This window comes from Typopeltis vanoorti, chromosome 22 (genome assembly GCF_054136105.1).
Source record: "Typopeltis vanoorti isolate ZY-2024b chromosome 22, IOZ_Tvanoo_1.0, whole genome shotgun sequence".
Taxonomy (NCBI): Eukaryota; Metazoa; Arthropoda; class Arachnida; order Uropygi; family Thelyphonidae; genus Typopeltis; species Typopeltis vanoorti.
In genome coordinates, this window is record NC_143570.1 from 78,786,078 (window position 1) to 78,814,075 (window position 27,998).

The window sequence follows — 27,998 nt, forward strand, 5'->3', positions numbered from 1 at the left end:
AAGAGTGAACCCTGAACCTCCAGATAATGACACCATAAGCAACCAAGCAGGTTGCCCTTCTGCTCGAAATACCCCAACTTCAGCAGCACAGAAAGGCACGGGATCCTCATCCATGACCAAGACATATGCAGGCAGCTCGAACTCAAAGTCCCTCATCACATGGGAAAGCAAGCTCCAACTTAACATCAGTTCTAACTGAGTCTCTTGCAATCATGCTGCAGGAATTCAGCAAAGCAAGCTTCTCACCATCTTCCAAAAATGTTCTATTAAGATTCGCTTGACGTAGTCATACTTAATGTATCAGATGTACTTGGCATAGTCATCCTCAGAAATATTAGATATCAGTATCAGCTGGAAACACTAAATTAATTGTCTCGACCACAACCCCATCCTGCTTAAGCTCTGAACTCTCGAGCAACTCACTCCACCACACTCATTTATACCTTGTGACAAACTCTAGAATTCTCCCAGAGCACATTGGCCCAGTCCCTGTTATTCAAAATAAAGAGGAGATAGACTTTGCTGTAAACAATCTAACCAGTCAAATCAAAAAAGCAATAAAATCAGTCACCCAAACTGCAGTCTTTCACCCGCTCAGTCAGATCCCCGAGGAAATCATGGATCTAATCAGATTAAAAAACAAAGCCAGAAAGATGTACCATAACACAAGAGCCCCAGAAGTCATATTCCTTTAATCTCTCCTTCGTAACCAGCATTCCAGTTCTGATGCTACCTTAGTTGCTCATCTCTGGATCTTCTCCAATGTTTCCACATCACAACAAAAATTAGGTGACCAAATTTGAGCACAGTAGTCTAAGTGGTCTGAACCATTCAGAGCACTTAGACTTTATGCGGTGACACAACTTCGGTACTGATGACAATAGTGATAAGTAATAAAATAATATAATAATAATAAGTATGGCTTAAGTGCTGGTTTGCAGCTCATACCATGCATAATGGAATGAACAAATAAAGCACAAGGAATGAATTATAGAGGTTTAATGATTCCAATATTTTGTCTCTGTAATGTTAAAAAATTGTAATAACACACACAAACTGCACAAAGAATAAGCGGAAGACTTCAAAAATATGTATTTTGCAAAACATGTTCAAACCTGTCTGGGTTGTGACCTTCCCTTAATGCATAGTATTATGCACTAATACTATGCATTAAGAGAAATATAATATATATATATTATTACAGAATAATCGCTGTAATATTAAGTTATGAATGGGCTACCAATATTCGAAGGTATTCTGAATCCCATGGTATTGATGAGCATGTAGAGTGTGCCAAAGTTGGATGGCTGAGGAGCAACAACCAGAAAAGTTATAGATTAGGTTTATATTAAGACAGACAGGAAAAATTTTTGTAGATTTAACAATTTTTCCTTCATGATCATCACAGCATTTATAAAGAGGAATCTTTATGTGGACGATTTCAATCGAAGGTGAGTTAGCCGATCTCATACGGAGTTAGCAGGGTTTTTTATCCTGGAAACTTGGGTTTTTCATCCTGCATACAGACAAATCGGCTCTTCAGAACACACGCAATTTACAGACAAAAAATACTAGTTGTGGTAGAAGTGGGTGCTAGATGGCGTTGATGGAGATGATTTGTAGTGGATGTTCGGTGTAGTGGTTGAGACAGTTGTAGGTGTCCTCCCGCGATGAGTCTTCGGACTCCTTGGAGGTATCAGGAATAATAATAATAATAATAATAAATATTTTCTAATTTCTCTCATATCACTGGGTGAATGGTGAATATTATAAATTATATACGTAAAATACAATATATTATTAATATACCTAGTCTAGTCATAAATACTTCATATTGGAGGCTTAATGGATTGTATACAGCACTCAGAAAGGATTAAAACAGAATTTAATACTTCTTATATATTTTGTCTCAGTAAATGAGATATCTTCAGTGATTACAAAAAAACTACCATATTTTCCGGTGTATAAGATGCACTTTTTTATCTTAAAAATTCCTCTTTAAAATGGGATGCGTCTTATATAATGAAGGTAAAGATTGTTTCCTCTTTTCAAAGTCATATGCACTCCCTTTTATGTTCCAAGATCTTTGTAGGCAGTTAATGGTGCAATCAAATTGATGCGTGACCTTCATGTGACTTCTAGCGCGTCATTTGCTAAGAACGGGAAGTCCCTATTCAAGTTTCATAATATCATATCTGAGTAATCAGTTACTGATGTTTATCAGTATTGAGTTGACATGTTGAGATATTTTGTGTTCAGTTTGATATTTCCCCGTAGATTTTAGTGATGGAAAAAACAGGCGACATTCATATACTTGTAGTTACAAATTGCAGGTTGTAAAATATGTGGAAGAACACGTGAATAGGGAAGCTGAAAGACATTTTGGACCTCTGCCTACAGAAAAAATTATTAGAACTTGGCATGGTCAGAAGGAGATTTTGTACAATTTGCATAATGAAAAGCGTGCAGAACATGGAAAAATTGTGAAGTGGCCAGAGCTAGAGACCAAAGTTTTGAAATGGGTGCAAGAAAATCTTGGTTAAGACATCTTGGTCGAAAATGAATGAACAAACTATTGTTACATCTTTCTTGAAATGTGGAATTAGCAATGCCCTTGATGGAAGTGAAGATCATTTCTTATACGAAGATGATGATGAAGAACAAGAGGAAGAAGAAAAAGAAGAAATTAATGATGATAGAGAATAGTCAGATGACAGTGACATGGGTTTTGCAGGTTTCTGAAAGGTCAGTTTACTATTAAAAATTACCTATTATTTTATCCATTTTTTTTAAAAATCATACTTTAAAGTTTAGGTTTTTTCCAGAAAATTGTATTAAATTTCTTGGGTGCATCTTATACATAGGAGCGTCTTATACACTGGAAAATACGGTAATGTAACATCTAAAACAAATAACACACAATACTAAGCCCAACCACGTGGGTGACACTAAAGTCCTATCTAGGTGGAGCACCCTCTAAGGGCAGTTGAAGGTGGGCTGGAATGTAAAGTGGGACCTCTGGTGATAAGCGTTTCCCAAATCTTAGGAAGCTTAATGCAACCATATTTGTTGAGATTTGGTTGATTCCTGAGAGCTGCTGCTGACTCTAAGAATAGTCTCTCTTTTTTGAATTTGCTGTGGTGGAGCATGGTGGTTTTTTTCCATGAGATCCTGTGGGTTGCATCCAAGACATGGTCAGCCAAGCCTGACTGATCATAGTTATGTTTGCAGATGTATGACTTATGTTCCTCCAGGCAGATAGTGGCTGATCTGCCTGTTTGTCCAAAGTATGCCAGTTTACATGAACAGGGTTCTTTATAGACTCCAGGTACTGAGAGAGGAGGGATCTGATCTTTTGTAGAGCGGATAAGGGTGGCAAGTTTGCGGTGGGGCTTAAATGCTATGTGTAGGTTATACTTTTTTAAAATCTTGGCTATTTTTTCAGATGTGCATTGGATGTAGGGTATGGTGATGGCATTTCTAAACTCTTTCTGAAGAGAAGACCGAGGAGAGGGGGAGGACCTGATTATTTTTTTAATACTGTGATCACTGTAGCCATTGGAGAGGAAAGTGTTGTGTATGTGGTCAAGCTCAGTTGTAAGAGAGGTTCCACTGGAACAAAGATTGTGGACTCTCTTGGTAAGAGTTTTAATAAGGCCATATTGTTGAGAGAGGTGGTGGTGGTGGTGGTGGGAGAGTTTGTGAATGTATCTGCCTGTGTGTGTGGATTTTCTATATACAGTGAAGGAAAGTGTACCGTTGGGAAAGCATGTAACTAAGGTGTCTAGGAAGGGTAAACAATTGTTCTTTTCCTTTTCCATTGTAAACTAGATTCTTGGATGTAGGCTATTGAGGTGACTGAGGAAAGAGTCTAATGTGTCTGGGCCATGAGGCCAAATAGAGAACACATCGTCTACATATCTTAGCAAGATAAAAGGTTTAAGAGGGGGCTGAGTCTATGGCTAATTTTTCAAATTCTTCCATATAAAAATTGGCAAGAGGGGGTGAGAGGGGGGGATCCGTAGCAGTTCCCTCTATCTGCTTGTAGATTTTGTTCTTCCAAGAAATAGCCTACATCCAAGAATCCAGTTTACAATGGAAAAGGAAAAGAACAATTGTTTACCCTTCCTAGACACCTTAGTTACATGCCTTCCCAACGGTACACTTTCCTTCACTGTATATAGAAAACCCACACACACAGGCAGATACATTCACAAACTCTCCCACCACCACCCCTCTCAACAATATGGCCTTATTAAAACTCTTACCAAGAGAGCCCACATTCTTTGTTCCAGTGGAACCTCTCTTACAACTGAGCTTGACCACATACACAACACTTTCCTCTCCAATGGCTACAGTGATCACAGTATTAAAAAAATAATCGGGTCCTCCCCCTCTTCTCGGTCTTCTCTTCAGAAAGAGTTTAGAAATGCCATCACCATACCCTACATCCAATGCACATCTGAAAAAATAGCCAAGATTTTAAAAAAGTATAACCTACACATAGCATTTAAGCCCCACCGCAAACTTGCCACCCTTATCCGCTCTACAAAAGATCAGATCCCTCCTCTCTCAGTACCTGGAGTCTATAAAGAACCCTGTTCATGTAAACTGGCATACTTTGGACAAACAGGCAGATCAGCCACTATCTGCCTGGAGGAACATAAGTCATACATCCGCAAACATAACTATGATCAGTCAGGCTTGGCTGACCATGTCTTGGATGCAACCCACAGGATCTCATGGAAAAAAACCACCATGCTCCACCACAGCAAATTCAAAAAAGAGAGACTATTCTTAGAGTCAGCAGCAGCTCTCAGGAATCAACCAAATCTCAACAAATATGGTTGCATTAAGCTTCCTAAGATTTGGGAAACGCTTATCACCAGAGGTCCCACTTTACATTCCAGCCCACCTTCAACTGCCCTTAGAGGACGCTCCACCTAGATAGGACTTTAGTGTCACCCACGTGGTTGGGCTTAGTATTGTGTGTTATTTGTTTTTGATGTTACATTAGTTTTTTTGTAATCCCTGAAGATGTCTCATTTACTGAGATGAAATATATATGAAGTATTCTAATTCTAATCTATAAAAATTCTGTTTTAATCCTTTCTGAGTGCTGTATACAATCCATTAAGCCTCCAATATGATGTCATCACAGCACTTAGGCCTCTACACATGGAGTCATAAATACTGTTACAACTTGAACAGTGCATAAACCTTTAATCTATCAGTAAATCATTTACAGCTTTCAGCACACACAAACCACATGTATAACATGCATATAGTAGCACTCAATGTTCAAAATGTCCCATTTTTGCCTTTATACATGCCTGAAGTATGTGAAGCCACATATCAATGGCGGCACGCACACCATTCAACAGAAATGCTGCCACTGCTTGCTTCAAATTCCACCTTCAGGCTGGTGATTTAGGTGTTGTTTCAGACTACTCTCCCAAGCTCTGACCACAATTTGAAGTCCAAAGGATTCAGATCAGGACTTCCAGACAGCCAATCAGATGATAATATGTGGTTGGGCACATTCACCTCCAACCACTGTTGTGTGGTCCTTACCTTGTGTGCAGGAACTGAGTCCTGTTGGAAGGTCCACTGTTTACCATGAAACAAATTGTTCAGGGGCCATTACCACAGGTTCCAGTATGGTATCTTGATAAACTTTGGCAGAGATTTTGATCCCTTTCTCACAGAAATGCAACTTGGATACCCTCCTAATACGTCACTTTTCACCAAACTATCACTGATGCTAGGTGATGAACTCTCTGAATGCTTGGTGCTATGATACATGCTGTGCGATCATTTGGAACATATACCCAGTCATTTTGACAGTTAGATGACTCTTCAATGGAAAATCTTTTCATCTGTTAAGAGTACAGATGTTAGGAAGTTCCAGTAGAACGATGATAGGCTCTCTCCCCAAGGTCATCAGTTAGTACATGTGACTTTGTTTTCTGTGAAATGTTCATCTCTCATGACATCACTTTCTGCATTCTCACAGGATTATGGCAGAGGCATGCCTTCACAGCCCTTACAAGCTGTTGCATCCTAACATAGCATATTTGAACTGTTCTTTGGTAGTCAGATAAGTCTTCTGTATTATTATAGCGATTAATAGTCTGATTCACAAACATCTTACTGATCCTAAGTGTTTTTAGCATGTTGAAAATAACAGGTAACTGTATTCCAAACTTGTGAAGTGCTATTACAGATATTTGGTTCTCATAATATCCCCACTGCATGTTATTCCATACAGCTAGATAACTCTCTCTCTACTGATAAACACACAAATGTTGGTCATGCAGAGTGGCATTAATGGGAATGGGCTCATGCAATTCTGTGGACAGTGCATTGGTATGGGTAAAATGCAACAGTATTTAGGACAAAACTGTGTTCATATTTTCATATATAGCAGGTGAGGTGAAATTGATCCACCAACTGCTATCTTTTTGCTCATAGCAATTATCTTTTAATTAAATTTTTTTTTTCTTTTTTAAGAAGTGTTACAATGTCTAGACGGTGTCTAAAAAGAATTATGGTATCTGGTGGAAATGGCTTTTCTCGTAACAATGTTATTCTCTGGGCATGCTGGTAAACAGGCTTGTCATTTCCAAACTCTCTAAATATATCTGTAGGATCCAAAATGATGTCATTTACCTTGCTAATGAATTCTTTTGACATGAGAGGTCTTGGTGAGGAGGATATGACAAATAAAGACAAAGATGGTTTCATATAGGGTTGGATTAGACTTCAGCTGGACTTTGTTCAGATTTAGTTGTCTGGTTTTCTGCTGACACGGAAATTCTATAAAAGATGCAGAGGCAAGTAGCTACGGTAATTTCATGCTGTGCAATGTGAGGCATCTATGAGAGAATATATACTGCAATATAGAAGATAGGCAAAAAACAAAAAAAAAAGGGGGGGTTATATAATTGACACATACTAAGTGGGCCTCACAAGATGGACAAAGTATTTTTCAAAAGAAGAAGGGTGCAAGAATGATAAATAAATCCCTGAAAATTGTATAAGGAAGACAGAGTGTGTAGAGTAGATTTTTTAAATAGAGTGATGGATCATTGGAATGCTTTTTTGTGTTTGAATATAAACATAAACATAACTAGAATAAATAGTTTATATAATCAAAATGCTTTGCTAGAGTGTCATGAGCATAAAGACTGAATAACTTTTAGATTTGATATCAAAGACCCAGTAACACTGATGTGAACTTCTGATGATTCATTTTATTCCAGGGAGATATATTATAATATCATGCATGGATAGCAACATCCTATTCTTTGCAAGTAATTATTAAATGTTCACACTTATTTGCTGCTGATTATCATAACTGATGTAATTTACATTGATTAGTGTCTGAGAAACTTGGAATGTGAATAACATGGATACGAAAAAAAGGAACTCCATTCTGATATAAAAAAATTTTACAATTATAATTTTAAAAACATTTTGCTGTTCTTTTCCTAGTTTATGAGTTCTTCTGTGGAATCTTTACAGTTACCTAATTAAAGAAAAAAATAAATCAAAATGAAAAATAATGAACAAATAAATAAAAATATGATATATATTGTAACTACAATAATAATGTCAGGTAACATACAATATCAAGTATCACATCAAATAATTCACAGGAATGCAGTAATAAAGACAGATTTATTCATTTACAGTCAACTCACTACACAGTTAGACACATCAAAACAATTATAAATACAAAAAACATGAAGTTGATTAAATGCTGAAAAACTTATAATACTGAAAAACTTATAATTTGGGCAGGGGATGAAACACATTTATTATATCAATTGTATTCGATTTTTTTTTTTTTTATATGATTGCTTGATACATAAATCAGCTAATTTTACAGAAACACACAATATGGTGTACCTGAACAAAAGTCATCAGATACTACACAAAAGAAACTAAGCATGAAATAGTTACTTATAGTGAAACGAGGATATTAGGAAAGAATTGGACATTGTTAGCATCCAGGAGGGTGTTAGTGACCATACCACCTGAACTAATCTCAGATGGCATGGTCACTTAAACCAAATGGGAGAGGAAAGATTAGCAAAACAAGTGTTCTCTGCCAAGTTTGCAGGAAAAAGACCTAGAGGAAGACCAAGATATAGGTGGATTGATACAGTAAAAAAAAAAGTGTCTTAGGAGACAGAAATATAAGATCTGATAATTATTATTATTATTATTATTATTCAGGCCTCTATGGAGTCAAAAGACTCATCGTGGGAGGTCCTTCCTAAGAACATAAAGTCTATCAAGACTCATTGAGGGTAGGTCCCCCCTAAGAAGCACAAAGTCTATCATACCACTCCTTAAACTCATTGACCGTTCTCACTCTCACCACTCCATCAGGCAATGCATTCCACGGTTCAACCACCCTCGATGCACAGAAACCACTCCTCATCCTCTTGCTCACAGTTTCCTTTCGTAACTTCCAGGGATGGCCTCTTGTCATTACTCCTTCCCACTGTTCAACCAAGCGAAAGAACTCCCCAGTGTCACCCTGTAACCACCTCTAAACAGTTTAAAAGTCTCAGTTACATCACCTCTCCTTCTTCTATCCACCAAACTCTGCAGTCCACATTCCCTCAGCCGGTCCTCATAACCAAAATTGTACAGTCCTGAAACCATCTTTGTCATCCATCTTTGTACCCTTTCCACAGTTAATTTATCCCCTTTAAATCCTGGGGACCAAATCTGAGAACAATAGTCTAAGTGTGGTCTGATCAGAGACTTATATAACAGAATGATAACCCTTTTATCTCTGCAGGTCAGTGTCCTTCTCATAATTGCAGCAATCCTCTGTGTTACCTTCACCACCTCTGCAATATGTCCCCTAAATTTCGGGTTTCTATCAATCATCAACCCCATATCTCCTGTCTCCCCTACTTCCTCCAGTATAACTCCTCTCACAGAGTATGCAGCATCCCATTGATGTTTCCCAAACCTCAAGACCTTACATTTTGCTGCATTAAACTGACATCCCCCATTCATTTGCCCTATCTAGCTTATTTAAATCCTAATGTTGGAGTCTTCATAGATAACAGATTGGTTTGAAGAAAAATTGTTGATAGGAAGTTAGTAATAATGTAAGTTCATCATGTAGCACTATCATAATATCCTGTACACCCCTTGAGGGTACATGTCAGGAATTTGACGATGATGATGACTTATAGTGAAAAGTGGTAATAGTAACTTTTTCTTAGGACAGCACTGTTACTATGGTGAATTTTGGGTGGCCATTTACGTAGTTTGTTATAGTAAACTGTTAGAAAAAGTATGTTTAGTAAGGAGCGATCCAAATTGATAAGGTCTTAATTTAGAATGCTCAGAAGGTGATTATAATTTACTTGTGTTTTCTGGTCCTTTGCAAAAGCTGTTGAGCATAATTTTTGTCCATCTGTGTTTTCACCTTTTCTCATCTGACTCCTACATAGATGAAGGCAAATAACCTTCTTTACCTGGAACACTGCATCATATGTCTCCTGCAACCATCCACCAAAAAGACAACCAACAAAAAAATTTTGAACAACCTGGATATACCAAAAAGGCTTCTAGTCTTGATGGAATCCCATCAGCTGTGCTCAGTAGGTGCTCCTGAACAAACATTCATTCTTTGCCATCTATATTCTATATTGTACTCAGCTGGCATCCACCCTATAACATTGAGGCAAGTCCACATACAGCCAATTCAAAAAGGATCATAAGCATTTACTATCTAACTGTCAATCTATTGCTCTCACCTCAGTGTTGTCCAAAGTAATGGAGAAGGTCATCAACAATCAGCTTCTTTGCTATCTGGAGAAATGTCAACTAATCAATGACCACCGATATAGAATTCACCAATCAAGATCCACAGTACACCTCCTAGCATACAAGACCCACTACCAGAAATGTGCTATGGAAAAGTTTGGAGAAACCTGTATTGTTGCATTTGATAGGATTTAGAATCAAGAGCCTCTCAGCAAGTCATCTTATGGTCTCCTCCTTTCCCTTTGTAACTTGGATACAATGCCCATCACTATGTATCAGGTTTCTGCTTAAGTGTTGTCACCCCTTGGTTCCTGAGTTCAGAGCATATCTCTTCATCAGGAACATCAAGGAGGTCCAACTCTGATATTCTATCTCTTAAAAAGTTTAATTTTTTTGTGTGTGTGGGGGGGTGTTATTTTGGGGGGGGGGGAGAAGGGAGGTAACTGTAATTGGTATTTGCCTGATAGATGTTGCATGGAGTACTCATGATACAGTTTAATGGAATAATTACAGCACAAAGAGAAATAATTAAACAGCAGGTTTAATCTTTTCAATATTTCTGTCACAGACATCTTCAGGAATACAATTTAAAATTGCAATAACACACAATAAAAAAAACACACGCAAGAAATAATCAGGGGAAGAAATTAAATTAGACTAAATGAAGTCTTATGGGGAATGTTATTACTGCGGTGTATTACTGTGGCTTTCTTCCACCTTATTCTGGAAGAAAGCCACAGTAATACACCGCAGCAAGTTCAAATATGAAAGACTATTCATGGAATCAGCCTCAGCCCTTAGGAACATGCCAAACCTCAACAAATTTGGGTGCATAACACTTCCCCAAATTTGGGAAACATATATCAGAAGAACTTCAGCCCAAAGGCCAATAACTACCAATATAGCCCACAAGGAAGTACCATCGGGACTTTAGGAAAATGGTAGCTTCCTCGCTTCGTTTCTCATTTGCTGTTATGTAGCACTTGCGTGCACCTGTTCTTTATTTTAAGTTCCCAAGAAGATGGCAACGTGCTATTGCCAAAATATCAGAAAGTATTTATTAAATTTGTTTTTAATTTATATTTCTAGTGTACGCTGTCAATTCCTTAATTATTAGTTATCTTGAGTAGTTTAATACAACCATATTTATTAAGATTAGGCTGGTTTTTTAAAATTGCTATTAATATTAAAAAGTCTTTCAAGTTTGTAATGAAGCATGATAGTTTTCTTCTAAGGCATGGTCTGCTTGACCTGACTGATCACAGTTGTGTAGCAGATGTATTTTTTGTGTTCTTCTAGGCAGATTAACAGATCTCCCAGTCTGACCATAATATGATAAGTTGCAAGGAACCTTGTAAACATGGAATAGAGAGGAGAGTAAGTGAATTCTTAGGAGAGTGAAGAAGAATGCTAGCTTCAGATGAGATTTGAAAGCAGAGATTATATTTCTTTAAAGTTCTGGCTAATTTCACTGAAGTGCCCCAGATATAGGGAATGGTAGTTGTTGACCAAGTATATAATTTCTTGGTATCTTTAATTTATAGTATAACCAAATGGAAAAACTTTCAACATGTCGAAATTGGTCTGGATAGTGACCCTTGCCATAATGCATAGCATTATACATGACCACAAGAAGATGTGCTTTGCATTATGGGATACTAAGGCAAGTGATATGAAGTCATACTACCTTTACCATGAGTTTCCCCAGTCCTAAAAATACTTCAGGGGCAAACTTTGTTTGCTTATACTTGGATAAAGGATTAAACTAAGTATATAATTTCTTGGTATCTTTAATTTATAGGGAATGATAATGGCATTACTGTAGTCTTTGTGATGAGAGGGATGTGAGGAGATGGAAGGGACAGAAAATGCTTGTTGCATGGAGTAATTTTTCTGATTGTGCTATTGTAGCTCTTCAATAATAATATCTCCTGAAGGGATCTTTACAGATTTTGGAGATCCTGCTAACCCTTCCAAACCCTTCTGTATGAAGAAAGGTGACATTTTCCAATTGGATGTTCACCTGTTGGTGTAAAATTAAGAACAGTGGGGTATTAAGTTTCTGTTGATGATAATATAATTTCTGAACTTGGTTGAGACTTGTTGAGCACCCCTGATAAATGAAAGGATAAAGAAGTGTTCATTATTAGGAAGAGTTTAATTCAGGGCTAGAGCTTCCCCCACACATGAATGCCCACTTTCCAGCAAGCAATGACTGCACTCAGGAGTGGAATGCCAGGGCTATCCTGAATGCTACATGAGCACCACAGCAAGCCTTAGGTCCTGTCCCCTGGACCATTGAAAAGGAGACTTACTGCAACACTGCCAACGTTTGCAGGGAAGTACATTAGCCGAGGACAGGCCATCCAGGAACTCCTGTCTTGCCAAAACGGAGGCCAAAGGCTACCAGGATTCCCCCCCCCCCTTTTTTTTTTCCACATGTCCACAAGTCGCAGTTCATAGCAAACATGGCAGCAAGGCATTGGATCCCAGTGATAGTAGTCTGGAAGACAGGATAGGATAGTAAAAAGAGACTCAGGAGAAGTAGAGCAAAGAATATAGGAAGAATGAAAAGGGTCAGTATACCATCACTGGAAGGTCCCCTCCATCACGAACAGGTACCACACAAGGATGGGGTCAACATTATCAGGTAAGTCACAGATTCGCATTCAGAAACTTTGTGGTAGAAAATTAAATTAAATATAACAAAAAAAATTTTCTTAATTTTTGCTAAATAACTGCAGATGTGCTTACAATTATACTCTAAATTCAAGCATTAAAAAAATAATCTGTAAATAATTCCCCTCGGAGTGTGGGATCAAATTTGTATTCTGTAATGTTTGTGCAATGCCAATGCAAAATAAAGAGAATGTGCAAAACTAAAATAATTACGTTATGTAATTGATAGATGCAAATATCTGTGGTTTCATGAAAATTTTGATGGCAGTCTCTCTTTGGTAATCTATGACCTCTTACAATAATTATTAATACTGTAGAAACCCTACGAAGTTGAGGTAACACGACTTGTAGCTTCACCTGCTGCTGCTGCTCGTGTTTTTATAAATTTTGACAAAAGCAGAGTAATGATGGATGCCACTATGGACAAGGCACAGAATGGGAACAAAATGAGAAAGTGACTGTGTCATCTTAATTGGATTGCTTTCTTCTCTTTTGAAATGCATTTTTATTGCTATGTGATGCTACTTTCTTGTGATGTGAACTAATGATCTGAAAATGAATTAAAGCACTGCATACATAATGAATTTTCTTCACCCCCCCCCAAGATACTCAATTATATTTCCTGATTTGCATGGGAAATAATGCAGAATTAATCACTGTATATTATTATTACGTAACATCTCCAAGGAGTCCAAAGATTCATCAAGGGAGGTAACCTACTCTACAACTCTCCATCTCCACCAACTACAAGAAACTGCCACTACCATCTTTACCTACACCAAAGCCATCTACTGCCCACTGCCAACACTAGTATTCATGTACAGAGGCTTAAGTCCTGTGAGGACATAATGTTGGAACACAAGTCTTACATCTGTAAACACAACTATGGTCATTCAGGCTTGGCTGACCATGTCTTGGACACCACCCACAGAGTATCATGGAAGAAACCACCATGCTCCATCACAGCAAATTCAAGAAAGAGAGACTATTCTTAGAAGCAGCAGCAGCTCTTAGAAATCAACCAAATCTTAATAAATACGGTTGCATTAAGCTTCCGAAGATTTGGGAAACACTCATCACCAGAGATCCCACCTTGCATTCCAGGCCACCTACAACTGCCCTTAGAGGGCGCTCTACCTAGATAGGACTTTAGTGTCACCCACGTGGTTGGGCTTAGTATTGTATGATATTTGTGTTATGTTACATTAGTTATTTTTGTAATCCCCGTAGATGTCCTAGTGACTAGGACGAAATATAGGAAGTATTAAATTCTTTTTAATCCTTTCTGAGTGTTGTAAAAAATCCATTAAGCCTCCAACATTATGCCAACACTAGTATTTTTTGTCAAGGCCGATTTCTCTGTATGCAGGATGAAAAACCAGAGTTTCTGGGAGAAAAAACCCTGCTACCTCCATATGAGATCGGCTAACTCACCTTCAATTGAAAAAATCCATATAAAGATTCCTCTCTCATGATGACAAGAATTAAATTTAAGCCTTTTCCAATCGAAGAATATAATGTATTGTTATTCTTCCAAATGAGCTGTGGAGACACTTCACTGAAGGATTAATGTTCTTTTGTATTAGGTTTAGTACTACAAGCAATATTTAGTTTAGCTGTAATTTAATGCATCAACTGCTTCATGCATATTTGTCTAGAAGTTTAGATTTTATATTATACACTTTTGTTTAGTTTTTGTGTAGATGTCATATTTAAATTTAAAAATTGATGCTGTTTATTTGTTTTTATTTTACTATTATTTTGTTAATTTCTTATGAAATAAAAATAAGAGCAGCAGGCAAGACCACATGCACACACACACACACACACAAAAAAAATGCTGCACTTAACAAACTTTTTTTTTTCAGCAGATCTTCTTTCCTCAACCTATTGGTTGGTGGGTAGCATGGGCTGCTGATACTGGTCTTTGTTTTGTGCTGTTAGTTTGACTGTTTGGTAGCTTTGTCTATTTTTGATGTCACTCATGTATTGGGTTCTTGGTCTTCCTCTACTAGATCTTTCCTCCATCATCCCCTCAATCAAATTTGTCATCTAGTCTGAGTGTCTTAATAAGGTGTCTTACATGTTATTTCTCCTTTTTCTAATGTATGTAGCATGTTTATTTTTATCTTCTGCCTTTCTTAATACTTCTTCTTTTAACTCTTTCTGTCCATGTGATTTCCAGCATTCGGCTGCAACACCACATCTCAAATGCTAGAAGTCTTGATTTGTCTCTGTTTTTTTGGAGAGTCCACGTCTGTGATCTGAAGAAGGCCATACTCCAGACAAAGCTTTTAATAAAATGCTTCTTGATGTTAATAGTATTCTTTTCTTGTTAAATGCTTTTTTTGCTTTGCTATTCTTGTTCTCACATCTCTTCCACTTCTTATATCTGATATTATTGGGCTTCCTAGGTGGTTAAACTTTTTTTACTTGCAATAATCTTTTCCAATCTATTGTGATATTCATGATTTGCTCTGCATCCTTTGGTACATTTCCTTACTTTTTTTTTTCATATTGATTTTCATCTTGCATCTTTCATTTATGAGTTTATTCATCTCTGCAAGTGATGATTTGCTCTGCATCCTTGGTACATTTCATTACTTTTTTTTATATTGATTTTCATTTTGCATCTTTTGTTTATGAGTTTATTCATCTCTGTAAGTGATTCTTGTAGTTCTTTTTCATTTTCTGCAATTAAGGCTAGTGTTAGATCCTGAATGGGGAAATTTTGAAAGGAAATTATTCATTCAGGATCTAATATGCAAAAACTAACAACTTAAGGAGATGCCTGCACTTCAGCAGAAAATAAGGAAAACTTGTTTACTATATGTGAAAATATATATTCCTCTGTATGTAATTTACTAAGATCTTATTGTTGTTTAACCAGAAATCAAAGTGAGAATTTGTATCATAATATAGTATTTGTGTAAGGAAAATATTTAGTTCATTAAGATATCCAGTGTTGTAAGTCTCCAGACAACTTATAAGTATCAGTCCAAAGGTTGCTTGCTAGCCACCCAGTTTAGCATAATGCTGGAGGCAATAACATACATGGAAGGTGACGTTAGCATGCTTTCCGAGAAAACAGCACCCTAACAGCAAAGGGAAAGCAAGGGATCAACTTGGGGGCATAAATGAAGAGGGTCGTGCAAAAAAGATACAGCGAAGATAGAGGGTGCACGAAGTTAGAATATAAGGCAATGTGTGCCATATTACAAACTCTTCTCTCTCTTTTTCCTGTTCCTGCTTGGTGATTTTGACTGGTGGTTCGAGAGAGATGTGCATAGGTGTTCTGATGTTGGACAGCGGGCCTTTTCCTGGAGATGCCTAAGAAATTCCACACGGAGCTGTTCGTGAATTATCAGCCTTGCAGAATCGTGCCAATCGCTGGATGTCCCATCAGAAGGAGTGGGGAAAATCCCCTTAAATGTGGCAGCAAACACGTTGATGTCCAGCAGCAGAATTCAAGGACAGCGTGAGCCCAACGCTAGGCGCAGAGACGGAATAATCAGAAGGTAACCAAACCACGTGGAAGCGACATATTGTCCAGAACAGAATCAGTAATGTAGAAAATTTTATTGTATGTTTCAGAAATGTTAGAGGAAGGAAAAATGTGTGTAAACACAAAGTATGGAGAATTATTAGAGGACTTTAGTGAGAATTCCCTTTTGGAAATAACTAGTTTCCTTTAGCAAAGATTGTCTAGAGGCATTTATATAATATTGAATGAAATTGAACCTGATAAATGAAACGGGTATTGCTGAGGGCTTTTAATTGAAAACCTTGAGAATGTGTAAATGTGTAACTTAAGAATAACTTGTGGAAGGAGATTATAGGTTTTATAATGTTGTATAGCATTCTTTGAACTAACTTAGTGTGAACTGATTTTACTTAGCATGTACTTATTTTCTTAGCATTGAATATATATTGCATCTTAACTGTAAATGTTTGATTTTCCAATAAACATATTTTATTAAATTTGCCTGAGTCATGCCTGATTGTTGGATCAAATTACCACTTATAAAATAGAACCTTAGTGGGAAGAATTTAGAAGGTAAATAACGATAGATTACAGGTCACGACTGCAAAGTACCAGAAATATAACCTATATAACCGTAACGAAGTGCAAAATGATGTGTGTATGCCTTACGATCTAGGATTGTTTCCCTGAACAAGAATATTTTCTGTTATAGGATACTGGCTGGCACAGCATAATATAAATTTTGCCAGTATCTGAAGAGGAAATAACCCTAGAAAGAAATAAGATAGGCTAGATAAATAGAATAGATAACAGGGATTATTGAGATAATAAGGATAGAAAATAGAAGAAAGTAACAACGTAACACTAGATCATCTACAGATCTTATTGTATTATAAAGTCAGCCGTTGATCTTTATTCCACTCTTGATTTTGGCAAGAGTAATGTCAAGAGTCCATACGCTTGTCTAATGCCCTTTCTTATTTTAGCTTCCTTCCCTTGTTTTCCTATGACTGCAGTTTGATAAAATACGTAATTGATAAATTAGTCTTCTGTCATTGTAATCAATCTTCAGATTTTTGAGGACTTTGAACATTATATTCCAGTCAATGTTGTCAAAAGCTTTTTCTATATCAATGAATGTAAGTGCTTTGAATATGATCAATCAGACAGTAAGTATAGCTTCTCTTGTTCCCCTATTCCTTCTGAAGCCAAATTGGTCATCAGATATTGGTCATCTATTTTTCTTTCAATATAGCAATAGATAATTCTAGTTAGGATAAAAGACTGTGGAGTAATAGGCTTAACATTTGGTGATCTTCACATGCTTGTGCTTGGTCTTCTTTTGGAATTGCTAATGTAATATAATATAAATTTATGCACTTCGGTAGCACAATTGGAAGAATGATGGTATGTCATGCCATTTGATTGGAAAAGGCCTAAGTTTGATTCTCATCATGAGGAGAGGGATCTTTATATGGGAATTTTTCAATTGAAGGTGAGTTAGCTGATCTCATACAGAGATAGCAGGGTTTTTCCTCCTGGAAACTTGGGTTTTTCATCCTGCATAAAGAAAAATTGGCCTTCAGAATACATGCAATTTACAGACAAAACATACTAGTGGTGGTGGGCAGTAGATGGCATTGGTGTAGATGATGGTAGTGGTGCTTTGGTGTAGTTGGTGAATTAAGTGGTGGAGATGGAGAGTTGTTGAGTAGGTGACTTCCCTCGATGAGTCTTTGGACACCTTGGAGGTGTCACAAAATAATAATAATAATGCTTTTATCAAAATCTGTTGGGATTTCTCCACTTGTGTACATTTGATTGATAATTTTATATAGTTCACATTTTGCTTTGTTGCCTAGCACTTGTACGATTTTTTTCTGGGATTTGGTCTATTCCTGGTGCTTTGGACTGTTTCAATTCTTTAAGAGCCTTATCAAATTCTGACTTTAAGAGAAGTCATCCATCATCCTCTATCTGCTTTTTTTCTTCTTCTAGGAGCAATTTATCTAATTTTTCTATTCTATTAAACTTCTTCAGTGTATTGTCCCTATCTTTGTATTATTTCATCATTTTCAATTAGCACTTCTCCATCCTTACTCTTGATCATGCTCAGTGTCTTTTTCTTTTCTTTGAATTGTTTTTGTATATTGTAAGCCCTTTCAGTGTTACCTCTATTCATGTTTATATCGACCCTTGCATGTTTGTTCAATCCATGTTTTTTTTTTTTTTTTTTGGCTTTCTTGGCTTCTCTGTTCACCATGTTTCTATATTTTCTACACTCCTCTTGGTTTTTTGCATCATTAGTTTTACTATTTCTCCAGTGATCAATGGCTCATATTGCATTTTTTTTTTCTTTTCCAAAGTGTTTTTCTGCAGCTGTATTTATTACTCTCTTCAGAGATTCCCACGTTTCATTAATTTCTTTTCCATGTTGGCTTCTGGGAATATATTTATTTGTCTGTTTCTTCTCTAAAGTCTCTATGAGCATTTATATAATTTTTTAATTTAGCTATATTCCATTTTTTGGAAGGTTTATTTATGCATAATTTCTTCAACCATAAATGACTTGCTGTGATGACTGGGATATGGTCAGTGTTCACATCTGTTTCAGGATAACTTTTACATATTTTCGTCTGCTTATGATATTTTTTTCAGATGATTACATAGTCTAAATGATATCATTCTGTGTTTTCTGGTGCAATCCATGTGTATCTTCTTTTTGGTTGTTCAAATAGTGTATTTGCTATAGTTAAGTTGTGGATTTTACAGAATTCGATGAGTCTTTCTCCTCTGCCATTTCTTTTGCTTAGTCCAAATTTGCTAAAAATCTTCTCCTCTTCTCCATCTCCAACAACTGCATTCCAATCTCCCATTGAGATCAAGTTTTCTTGATCATTTACTCTCATCAGTACTTCTTCCATCTGTTTGTATACTTCTGTTTCCTCAATGTGCCAGATATCATGTTCCTGGCAAGTATAAGGGCTAGGTCTCTCAGTGTTGCTTGAATCTTAATAAGGATTATTCTTTCATTATATCCTCAAATGATTTTAATCTTATGTCCTAATTTCTTATTTACAGGAATCCAATACCTGCCATGTCATTTGATGAACCCAAGTTGATCATTCTGTAATCTCCACTGTCTGGCCATCTTACCTCACTTACTTTAAGAATGTCTATGTTCAATTGTCTCATGTAGTTTTCTACATTGCTTCATAGATATCATGTTCCAGGTACCTATTTTGCTGGTTGATGACCTGCAATGATTTCCTCTCCTAAACAGATCTCTAATTCTCACTAGAGCTGGTTTCTGTTACTTAGTAATCCTTTAGTTCAGTTTCCATGCTATATAGTCTTAGGAAAATGAGGTGGTGGGTTCCTTTTTCCCTTCCATCATAGTGCTCTCAATTCAGCATTGGTAGCACTACTAAGGCAAGTGCTTTTATGACAGCACTGACTCGCAATGACATAGTGCTGTCCTAGGATTTTTATGAGGTTTTAAGTTGAGCAGAGCTGCAGACTCTGTTCCCCAACACACTGGTAGTGACTTCAGCAGATATAATCAATATAGATTAAATGAAATACTTCTAATGTAGGGATGGAATTTAAAAATGTAACGTTTAAAAAAAGTGAAGAGTTGTAATTATCACTTTGCCTCCAACAGCAGCTTACATGCACAAAACAAATGAATCACAATCAGTATTGGGAACATTGCCCCCTCTGGTAACAAAACAGGAGCTAGACAGCCCTGAAATTTATAATTCAGTTTATAAGGTACTTGGTTAATTGAGATTGGAGAATACAGAGTTCACTTTATTTTGCAACTTGTGCGCCAGTGAGAATAGCCTTATTGATATATTTTTGGAAGGAGTGATGTATTTCTGGAAGGAACTGTGATTGGGGGGATTAAATCTACCCAATCACAGTTCTCAAATAATTTGCATATGAATGGATAGATGATCAGATTAAATAACTCTTATAGGGGTTATGCTCAGTTTGCAAAGTATGCTGATTAGATGTGTTTTGCAAATAAGGTCTGTTATTTCATTAATCTTATTTATTATTATCATTTTTATCAGATTTCCATGAAGTTAATAGGTTTCTTGTGGAAAATCTCAGTGAAAGAGTAAAATGTCTGGATCAGAGATAGATGTAGAAAGTTTTACTTGGTTGCAAAGTATATTATACTTTGACAAGAAATTATATTCAGTATTTTAGTTTTAATCCATTAGTAAGTTGTAATCAAACAAAGTTTGCATGTGAGGTATCTTTGAATGGTAATCAAGAATAGTTTAGATAGAGAGTGATGGAAGTAAAATGCTGTGAATGTAAAGAAATTGAAAGAATTTAATATACAGTATATTAAATAGTCAACTTGTATATAGAGAGTGTTGACATCACATTGGTTACTTGATATCCTATAATGCAAAACACATTTCTTTTTTGTACACATAATTATGCAGGGGTCAATACCCAGACCAGTTTCAACCTTTGAGGAGCTAGACTCAGGAAGATCTTCTTCTTCTGCAGCTTCTCCCACTTAAGTGGGGTCACTGTTGTTGATGAGTCTCCTCCACATCCTCCTGTCTTGGGCTGTCACCACATCCAAGTTCTTCATCCTCAAGTCCTCTTCTACCAGCTCCCTCCATCTCTTCTTTGGCTGCCCATGCTTCCTCCTTCCTTGCACATTCATTTGCATGACCCTTCTCCCCACATATTCGTCCTCCCTCCTTATCACGTGACCAAACCATCTCAACCTTGCCTCCTGTATCTTCGCTTCTAAGTTCGTAACTTTCACTGTTCCTCTCACATAGTCATTTCTCAGACGATCCTTTCTGGTCACACCGCACATCCACCTAAGCATTCTCATCTCTGCTACTTCCATCCTGCTGATGTTATTTTTCCTCAGGGCCACAGTTTCTATAGCATACATCATAACTGGTCTCACTACTGTCCTATAGATTTTGGCTTTCAGATTGATCGGTACCCTCTTATCGCATAACACTCCAGCCATCTCCCTCCAGTTCCTCCAACCTGCTTGCATCCTGCATCCCACTTCCTTCTCAGCTCCTCCATCTTCTTCCACTGTTGAACCTAAGTATCTAAAGTCCTTCACCTTCCTGATGACATTTCTGTCCAGCTCCAGATCTGTCTCCTGGCTGCTGCCCACTGTGCAACACATATACTCTGTCTTACTTCTGCTCAGTCTCATACCTCTCGCTTCCAGTACTTTTCTCCATATTTCCAGTTTAGTTCTCGCTTCTTCTCTTGAATCTGCACACAGCAAGATGTCATCTGCATACAACATTGTCCAAGGCGCATCTTCTCTCACCTCCTCCGTCACCACCTCCATCACAATGTTAAACAGAAACGGACTTAATGCTGACCCTTGATGCAAGCCAACTGTTACTTGAAAACTTGAAGATACTAAGGTTAAATCAATGCAGATATATTTTCTATATACATATTTTCCACTGATCTTATGTCAACAGCCAAGTAGACTAGTTGTGAAGCTACTTCATGTGCAAAATTTTTGCTTATGTTTGGGTAAAGGATTAAAGCAATAATATTCTTGTCAAGTATAATATACTGCAAAATATTATTATTATTATTACGGGCAACTCCAAGGAGTCGATAGACTCATCGAGGGAGGCCCTAACATCATGTCAAGAACAATTATTCGATATTCATACAGTATCTATCATACCTCGCCTTGAACTCATTCACAGTCATGACACCCACAACAGACTCTGGCAGTTAATTCCACTCATTCACCACTCTCCAAGTAAAAAACCTAGCTCTAACACCCTTGCTAACCACACTCTAGCCCAGCTTCCATGTATGGTCCCTAGTCCTCCCACCACCAGTCCTATTCACAAAAATATCTTCTGAATTAATCTTATAGAAACCCTTCAGTAATTTGAATGTCTCAATCATATCACCCCTTTTCTGCCTATCAACCAATTTCTGCAACCCACAAATCTTCAACCTGTTCTCATAAGGTTCATTCCATAGACCTGCTATCATCTTGATCACTCATCTCTGGATCCTCTCCACCTCCTCCCCATCAAGAAGAAACCCTGGCGCCCAAATCTGGGCACAGTAGTCTAGATGGGATCTTATCAAGGCTCGATACAGAGGAACAATAACCTGTTTGTCTCTGCTTGTTAAAGTATTTTTCAGCAACCAAGTGATTTGATGAGCTGATTTAACCACTTTTGCGATGTGCCCCCTAAACTTCAACTCCCTATCCACCAACACTCCCAAATCCCTGGCCTAGTCAATCTCCTGGAGTATGGTTCCACCAATGTGATATATTGCTGCTAATCTTTTCACCCCAAAATGCATAACCTTACACTTTGCCACATTAAACTGACATCCATTCTCCTTAACCCAGTCCTCCAACTATCCAAATCATCCTGCAAAATTTTGACATCCTGTGCACTCACTATTGCTCTACCAACTTTGCATCATCAGCAAACAAATGAACACTTCCTCTCAGATCCTTTCCTATATCATTAATGAACAGATTGAACAGTAGTGGTCCAAGAACAGAACCCTGTGGCACAGGCCATCTTTTGGACTCTACTCCTGAATAAACCACTCTCTGATATCTCTCCATCAACCACACTCCTATCCATCTCACCAACCCTATATCCATCCCCATATGCTGCAGTTTACTGATTAGAATTCCATGTGGTATCCTGTCAATATTTATTATCTAATATCAAATTTAGTATCTGTCATACTGTATATTAAATTCTTTTAACTGCTTTACATTCACAACATTTCACTTCCATCACCCTCTATCTAAACTATTCTTGACTACCACGCTCATCAGAGTGTTATAAAATTTTCAGGGATAGGATCCCTTGCCTTCTACTCAATGTATAACATCTTTTGTATTATCTAGTAAAATTTCCACACCAAAACTTAAGTCATTATCATATTGCCTCTCCTCTGCCTGTATACTAAACCATAAAATTTACATTTCCTCAGTCTAACCCTATAACCAACATCCTTGAGCATGATATATCTAAGTTATTCATATTTGAATTCTCTCTTTCTCTCTCCAGAGAAGGTTGAATGATTTTTGAACGTGTTGATTCTCTTCTGAGAGCGGGTAGAAACTCATAACAGTGGTTATGGAAAGTATATAGTTCACACATTCATTACCAATCACAACAACTGATATAAACATAGAATGCAACAATACAGGCCAATTGAAGCTCATGCTCAGAAATCACATTATTGCAGAATTATTAGGAAATGGATTTTTATGGTTATTATTTTTAATTTTTTTTTTTATGTGACTCACCCACAAAGTTGTAAACCAATAGTACTTAGTACTGTGAGTAACTGAAGGATTATTTCAATTAAGAAGTTTGTATTTTTCATTTATTATTTACATAATTCAGAAATCCTGCTCCAGAGACAAAACATGGAACTTAAAGTCACTTCAGGCATCTAATAAGTGGTATGTTGTTCACACACTAGGTGATGAAATTCATCTCCTACCCAAAGACAATCACAAACATCCATACCAAGGAAAGGATCTGAATCAGCTGTCTATTGGTTAGACAGTGGGTACATTAACCATTCAGGCCAAACAGACCAGATAATTAAATTTACATTACACTTAATAGACACTTCACAATCTTATGGACAGTATATAAAATTGAACAGAACCACAAGAAATTATAAAATAACACTATACCGTTTTGATTTCCACAAATTCATGAAGTCCATCCATTCCGCTATAAGAAAAAGACATTGTATTAAAAAAAACTGTCAAATTCAAAAAAAATTATTATTATTATTATAATTAACAGACATCCATGGAGTCAAAATACATTTCTACAAGATCTTCAATATTAAACACAATGCTTATTAAGTCAACACTTAAACTAACACATGGCTAAACTAATTTACTGTTTCCTAACTCAGCCCACACTCAGGCAATGAATACTGCTCACCCACTTTCCAAGCAAGTTCCTCATTCACCAGATGATGCTCTTCATATAACTTCTGGGATGTCCTCTTGTTCTGCCCCCCATCTCCCTCCAAACTTCATTGTATATTGTATTCCTCCTCCTATTCACCAACCTTTGTAAGGATGTGGCAGTTCCTTAATTTCCCCACTTACCCAACATTTTTGTAGACCTGACACAACCACCTTAATCATTCTTCTCTGTATCCTTTCCAAAATCTTTTATTTTTTCAAAAAACCTAGTGATTACAGTAGTTCATATGCAGCTTGAGCAAAGCTTGTACAGTGGAACTAAAATTCATTTTTTATGTTTGACATTCTTCTCATCATTCTTGCAACATTGTGCCTAAATTTCAGATCTTTGTCTAACATTATCTTTGGGTCCTTTATATCTTTCTTCATTACATTCCTATTAACTGAATACCTAGCACCCCACCTCTGCCTTCCAAATTCCAAACCTCACATTTTGTTAAAAAAAAGAAAAGAAAAAGTGAATTGGTAGCCTCATTCATCTACCTGATGACCGTCTATTCAAATATTTCTGGCAAGATCTATAACATTAGATTTGTTTCTCATAAGCTTTTCCCAACTTGAGAGAATTCGTAAGAACTGCATATTCCTCTTTAAACCTCTCTCAATATTCTTCATACATAAGATAAACAATAATGGTTATAATATAGACCTTTGCAGCACATAGCACACAGTAGTAGTAGTAGTAGTTGGCTTTCTTATTCTGGAACACCAGTCCTATTTATCAAATTATCTAATTTATAGAAGTTAACCATTTAAATTGCACATAACTATTCTACATCAAGTAACAGTGATCTCTCAAATAACTTCTGGTACAGAACCATGTAATTCTACTTTAAGTTATCCAACCCTTCAATTTTGACTGACAAATTGATTTCCTACTGTGATGAGATAATTGAGGAATAAATGTAATTATAGTGTTGACCAAAAAATTAAGAATTTTGCAAAAAAAAAAAATATTTTCCTCTTATCAGGAATTTCACTTAAGCACAACTTAACTTAACCATGTGGAAAGAAATAAGAAAAATACATCTGAGGGTGTACTGAAAAGTTGTGATAATCACCATGAAGGAATTTAGTTAGAACCATGTAACTTATACATTATTCTACATTATACCCCACAAAGTGCTATACACTTGTTACAATGCTACTGCATCATTTGCAATCCTTTGAGAAAAAAGTCTTTCCCTTTGTTGCACAAACTAATCCCCAGGTGCAGATATGACTTCATCATCTGTTGTAAATTTTGTTTCTTTCAAGTGTTTTTTAATTTGGGAATAGGAAATAGTCAGGTGGGGGCCAGGTCTGGCAAATAGAATGGGTGAGGCAGTCATTGAATGCCCAAGTTGTGTAATGTCTGTTGCCTTTCATGAGCAGTGTGAGCAGGTGTGCTATCCTGCAAAAGCAACCTGCCTCTACTCAGCTTCCCCGTGGCATTTTTCGTTAAGTACCTCCTTCAATTTCTTCAGAGCTGTTGAATAAACTGCTGCTTACAGCAGCAGTTTACCTTTTCTGAGGTATTTGGTAAGGATTTCACTATTCACATCCCAAAAGACAACGGCAAAAACCTTCCCTACTGACTTTTGGGTTTGGAACTTCTTTGGCAGTGGAGAACTTTTGTGTCTCCACTCCATTGACTGTTGTTTGGTCTCTGGGTCATAGTGGTGAAGCCATGTTTCATCAACAGTCACAATATGAGCAAAAAAATTTGCACCTGATTTCTCAAAATGACCCAAAATCCTTGAGATCACAGCACATGTTCTCTCTTTTGGTCAGCATTCGAACATTTGGGAACCCACTTCGCTGAGAGATTCTGCATGTCCAGATGTTGGTGGATAATGACCCAAACTTGTTCCTTGGATATTCCCAGAGTCTTCGCAATGTTTCTGGCTGGTCTATCACCAAGGATCATGGCATGCACTGCATTGAATTTTTCAGGTGTGATTGCTGTGGAAATTCATCCTGACCTAGGGATACCCACTTGGCCACCCATTTCAAAGGTTAGAGCAGTATATAAGGCATTACTAAATAGCCATAAGGAGACAAATTATATTGGACAAATATATGAACAAAAAATTAAGTTAAGCAACAATATCTACATATAAATAGAAATTATAATCAAATGTGTTTGTATAATTTAATTATTTGTAAAAAGTTGAAAAAAATCATGCAATACATCTGGATGATCTGATAACATCTGCCTGAGTGTGTATGGCTCGGCCAGATAAACGAAAATCTCATTCCTCTCTCATATGGAATATGAGAAATGGTGAGATACATGTTGTGTTTTACACACACACAGGTGGGTCATCAGATCTCAGTAAACAAGAATTTGTAAAATGACTGATCTATGTGGAGCCTAGCAAGAACAATTTCCTCACTTCTGTTTCCATGTCCATGGGTAGTAGAAAGGATGTCATACATGGTGGAATTTTGGTAAATTTAAAGGTGCATTAATTAAAACCCTTGCCGCATATATCAAGGAATTGTTGCAATTAATTTTGCTGTGTTAATCAAATCCTGTGTTAAGCAAGGGATACCTGTATATAGAAACTACAAGAGTTTCATGCCGAATATAGAAACTATAAAAGTTTCAGCAGATCCAAACATAAGCAACCTTTCAACTCATGGCAAAGGTGGAATAAGTTCGGATCACTTTCCTTAGTATTCTCCATAATGCAAACTACATCTCCTTGCAGACATGTATGATGCTATGCACTGTGGGAAGGGGTCACTACCCAGACTGGTTTCGACCTTTGTTGAGGTTTTGTCAGTGGGAGCCAGACCTAGATGTAAAATACCCAGGTTGAAGTGATGCAGAAGTAGTTACGTTGTAATTGAGGAACATTTCTTGAGGAAGGCTGTTCCAAAAAAGATAAGGGGGGGGGGGATAAAATAAAGGAGGAATGATAGACACATGTTCAGTGGAACAGTGCTTGTGAAAATATTTTTCAAGAGAGATAACCTGAAATGGTTATCTCTCTTGATCACTTTAAGTGCTCTACACTACTGCATGCATAGCATTAACCATTTTTAGGAGGATCTTTCTAAGATTGGGCAGAAAAGGACACCATGTTTGCCAAGCCAAGATCAGTGCCAAACCCATTCAAATGACCTGGAATCATCAAGAGCAACAGCACAGGTTTCTTCAAACCTTCCCATGATATACATTAAGAGGTAGGGAAGGCAGTGGTGGTTAAGAGAGCTGTCAGAGATCTAAAGTGACATATAAACAATTATACAAACAATAAATAGTAGTAACTGAGTAACTGATAAACCAAGTGATTAAGTTTTGACTTTTTCCATTATTTTAGAGAGGACTGAAGTGAAGGCAGTAGGCTGGTAGTTTGAGAACAAGACATCTCCTTTTTTGAAAATAACATAAATACTACACAAAATCTTAGTGGATGGAACATCAAGATTTTGTTCTTAATCTACATCATGAAACAAAGCAACTCAAACCAAATATAAAAAAACCAACAAATTTAGGTAAATAAAATAGTTACACTTATAGTTACACTAACACTTACAGTTCTCTTCCTTGACCTGACATCTTGAAACCACCAAAAGGGGTCTGAGGAACTACGTTCAGATAACAGTTCACCCTGTTTGAAATAAATAGTGTTTAAGCTCTTGTTTAAGGACTAATAAAATTCAATACTGAAAAAAAAAATCATGATCATGCCAAACTCAAAAGAAATTATACAATACCTTATTACAATAATTACAATATGAACATCATAATGGCCTATATTAAACATATAAGAATGCATGCTCTTATTCATCTTAGTTACTAATGGAAAAAGTAAAAAAAAAATATACAAAAATATGTGTCCTCAGCATATGTAGATGTGGGGGAGGGATTTACAATACTAATATAGATATATACATATGAGTTTCAGTCTTTTTTTTTTTTTTTTTTTCATGTACTCCTGGAATAAGTATTTGAAACTGAAAATCCAACTTATTCTGTAGGATTTTCAGTTTCAAATACTTAAAATACTTACAGGGTGA

At 36.8% G+C, this 27,998-nt stretch overlaps 1 protein-coding gene across 1 annotated transcript in view; it reads right to left on the reverse strand.

The window, feature by feature from the left end:
- Positions 1-7,236: 7,236 nt before the first annotated feature.
- The window catches only part of LOC150094508 (aldehyde dehydrogenase 1A1-like), a 164,900-nt gene continuing 144,138 nt past the window's right edge, over positions 7,237-27,998 (reverse strand). The window contains exons 10-12 of the mRNA XM_090411990.1: positions 27,515-27,589; positions 23,682-23,721; positions 7,237-7,531 (exon numbers count right to left, since the gene is read on the reverse strand). Coding sequence (XP_090268116.1) covers positions 7,499-7,531; positions 23,682-23,721; positions 27,515-27,589 — 148 coding nt within the window. The 3' untranslated portion in view covers positions 7,237-7,498. The remainder of the gene's footprint in view (positions 7,532-23,681; positions 23,722-27,514; positions 27,590-27,998) is intronic.